Source organism: Euleptes europaea, chromosome 7 (assembly GCF_029931775.1).
Source record: "Euleptes europaea isolate rEulEur1 chromosome 7, rEulEur1.hap1, whole genome shotgun sequence".
Taxonomy (NCBI): domain Eukaryota; kingdom Metazoa; phylum Chordata; class Lepidosauria; order Squamata; family Sphaerodactylidae; genus Euleptes; species Euleptes europaea.
Window position 1 is genome coordinate 96,351,013 of NC_079318.1, and position 3,246 is coordinate 96,354,258.

General features: G+C 46.3%; 1 protein-coding gene across 1 annotated transcript; it reads right to left on the reverse strand.

The window, feature by feature from the left end:
• Nucleotides 1-378: 378 nt before the first annotated feature.
• Nucleotides 379-825, reverse strand: LOC130480903 (feather keratin 4-like). The gene has a single exon (XM_056853525.1). It carries the CDS (start codon nt 823-825, stop codon nt 379-381), a length of 447 nt encoding a protein of 148 aa, XP_056709503.1.
• Nucleotides 826-3,246: the final 2,421 nt, after the last annotated feature.

Here is a 3,246-nt window from a genome sequence, read left to right on the forward strand (position 1 = left end):
AGGCATTCGTCAATATTTATAGAACAATATCCCATGAAACATTTTTAAAGTGGGGGAAAGCACAACTGATGTACAGAAATGAAGAAATTCCTCATAAAGAAAGAGAGAATACAGTAATCAATATTAATAGATTAGATGCATAAACCAATATATCTGGGTCTATCATCAAGGATACATGCATCCCCCAAGCTCTCATTGACTTCAGCTGGACGGAGGGTCCTGAGCACATCTAACCTCAAGCTGGGCTAATCTGCAATGTCTCTCTAGAACTTTCTTTGTTTCTCCATATAATGAGTTCAGGAGAATTTAGCAAGGTGGAAGGAAGATACTGCTTCTCCTCCCAAGGGAGCCTCCCAATTCTCCTCCCAGAGTACCAATTTAGTGAGGAGTATAGCAGGTGCTGCCTCTGCGGCCCACGATGACATTGCCTCCTTGGCCTAGGGAGCCTCCTCCCAACTGGCCAAAACTCCCTCTGCGGAACCTGCCCCCTACTCGAACGGGATGGCCCCCATAGGTAACTGCACATGGAGTGTTGCCCCCTACTTTAACAGGCTGGCCCGTAGCCGAGAGGATGGGCCCCGGCATGATCACGACAGAAGGGGGTGGCTGGATAAGAACTTCGGCTGGTGGGATCTGGTTGATACAGGAAGGCTCCACCCCGGAAAGCGTACCGAGGCTAGCTGAGGGCACGCCGGCATGAACTAAGGGACCAGAGCCAAAGCCGGTGTGGAGGCCACCATAGCCATGATGTGCCGATCCGAAGCCGATCACTGGAGAGGAGGCACAGGATGGGATGGCGTAGGATGGTGGTCCACAGTTAGCCATGTCTGAGTTACGAAGGTGAGTCTGCAAGAACACAGGAGGAAGCAGAAGGGGTATCAGGTGAAAGAAATACTGTGGGGCTTAGCAGAGAAACACAGCTGCAATGGAAAGAGTGGCCCCACACATTCCACGTTAGAGGAGCAAGTCACATCTCTTTTTGAACATGACCGCCTGCAGTGCAACATTTCCTCGACTGAATATACTGAGCTGATGTTTGTAGGAGTGCTGACTTCAATTGTAAGCGAAGGTTTATGCCCCAACAATTATCTTTTGAATTTTCAGCTTCTCGGAGAGAGTATTCCTTCATACAACACATAGTTAAATTGTGGAACTCCCTGTGGTGATGGCTGCCAACTTGGAAGGCTTTAAGAGGGGAGTGGACATGTTCATGGAGGAGAGGGCTATCCATGGCTACTAGTCAAAATGGATACTGGTCATGATGCATACCTATTATCTCCAGGATCAGAGGTGCATTCCTATTATCTTAGGTGCTGTGGAATACAGGCAGGATGCTGCTGCTGCAGTCGTCTTGTTTGTGGCTTCCTGGAGGCACCTGGTTGGCCACTGTGTGAACAGACTGCTGGACTTGATGGGCCTTGGTCTAATCCAGCATTGCTTTTCTTATATCATTATGTTCCTAACTGGCTACTCTAATTCTGAGAGGTGGGAAGGACCTCTTTGGAGAGGAGTTCTCATTTATTCAAATTAAAGATGGAACATGTGAGAAAGTTGGGAGGAGGGGGTAATAATCTGGACATCCCAACCCATCCTCAAACTCTTCCCCTCCAGGATTCTCCAAGCCCTTCAGGAAGAATTGGTGTATTCAAGCTATGAGCATGCTGAGTAGCACAACTTATTGGTGCATCCAGAACACTGTTCTTACTGGAAGCATCTTAAATCAGCTGTTAGACTGAGGTGGTGGTACTGCACTCTGGCTTAGAAACAAAAGAAAACATCTGCTGAAGGAAGGCATTTCTGTCAATGGAGCAGGAATTCCTCATCTTTCCCCTCTCGACTGTACCCCAAATTGCACCTCCAAATGCTGCTCCTCAGGAACAGGGCATCTTTAGGAACATCCTGAGGTAAAATTGGAGGTCTCAAGCAGGGGTGAGGATCCAGACAAAAATTGACTCCCCCCTCCAGTAGTGGAAATATTCCGGTGGTTCCATCTTGCTGGACCCAACAGAAACCATATCTGAATGCAAGTTAACACACAAGTGGACCAGAAATATTATACATAACAACCACTTCTGCATGTGAATCAAATGTAGTTTTGAAGGAGGGCATGATATTCCCACATAAGATTCCCTTCCCAGCCCCCCTCATAAGTTCTGGGGTTCTGTTAAGAGACTGAAAATACTCTTAGAGGAGTTTAGGTTCTCAATACAAGAATAGGAAAACAAGCTCAAATATTACGAAACATCTTTGGCCAAGTGCTAACTATGGAAATACATCAGGAATCACTCGATCTCTATGGATAAAATACCCAACGGAGAGTATTTAAAAATCGATACCCAAGCTAGCCTGGCAAGATCTCGGAAACTAAGCAGGGTTGGCCCTGTTCATTACTTGGATGGGAGACCACCAAGGAAGTCCAGGGTTGCTATGCATAGGCAGGCATTGACAAACTACCTCTGTACATCTCTTGCCTTGACCTGGATGGCCCAGTCTACCCCAATCTCATCAGACCTTGGAAGCTAAGCAGGGTTGGCCCTGGACTGTACTTGGATGGGAGTCCACCAAGGAAGTCCAGGCAGGGTCACTATGCAGAGGCAGGCAAAGGTAAACCACCTTAGGCAAAGGCAAACCCCTATGGAGTTGCCATAGGTTGGTTGCTTTTTGATGGCACTTTCTACCACCACCACCACAGGTACATAACACATATAACCCCGTTTAAGAAAATATAAATTGCAATGTATAAAAGCTCAGCATAAATCCGATTTCAAAACATACAAAGTGATTTTGATGGTCCAACTTACCCTCTTCTCTATGAAGAAAAACTCCGGAGAGGTAGAGAAATGAAGCTGTTGAAAGACCAGAGAGAGACCAGGGCTTTTATACTATGTGGCATTCTCATTAGTTCAGAGAAACCTCTTTGTACACAATGTCTTAATTAGAACACCCTTAAAATCTGCTGGTTTCATCACATCTAGAAATTATTTCAATAACCCCCAAGGTATTGAATCAAAGAATTCTGCAGTCCTTAGTTCACTATAATAATTAAACTCCCTGATATTTTCATCTCAATTGTTTGTTTGTTTGTTTCCCACTCTGGGGAATCTGAGTCAACAGAGCGGCAGAACAGCCCTGCTGACATGTGAGTGCTGTTTTGTTCAGCCCTACAAGACGTTTAGGCACTCACTGACCGTCCTGGGTCTCCCTCCTGCTACATGATGCTCCCCGGGCTCACCTGACCCTTGAAGG

Excerpts from the sequence above, each read along its gene's own strand:
- LOC130480903 (XM_056853525.1), bottom strand. The coding sequence starts at position 825 with ATGGCTAACTGTGGACCACCATCCTACGCCATCCCATCCTGTGCCTCC.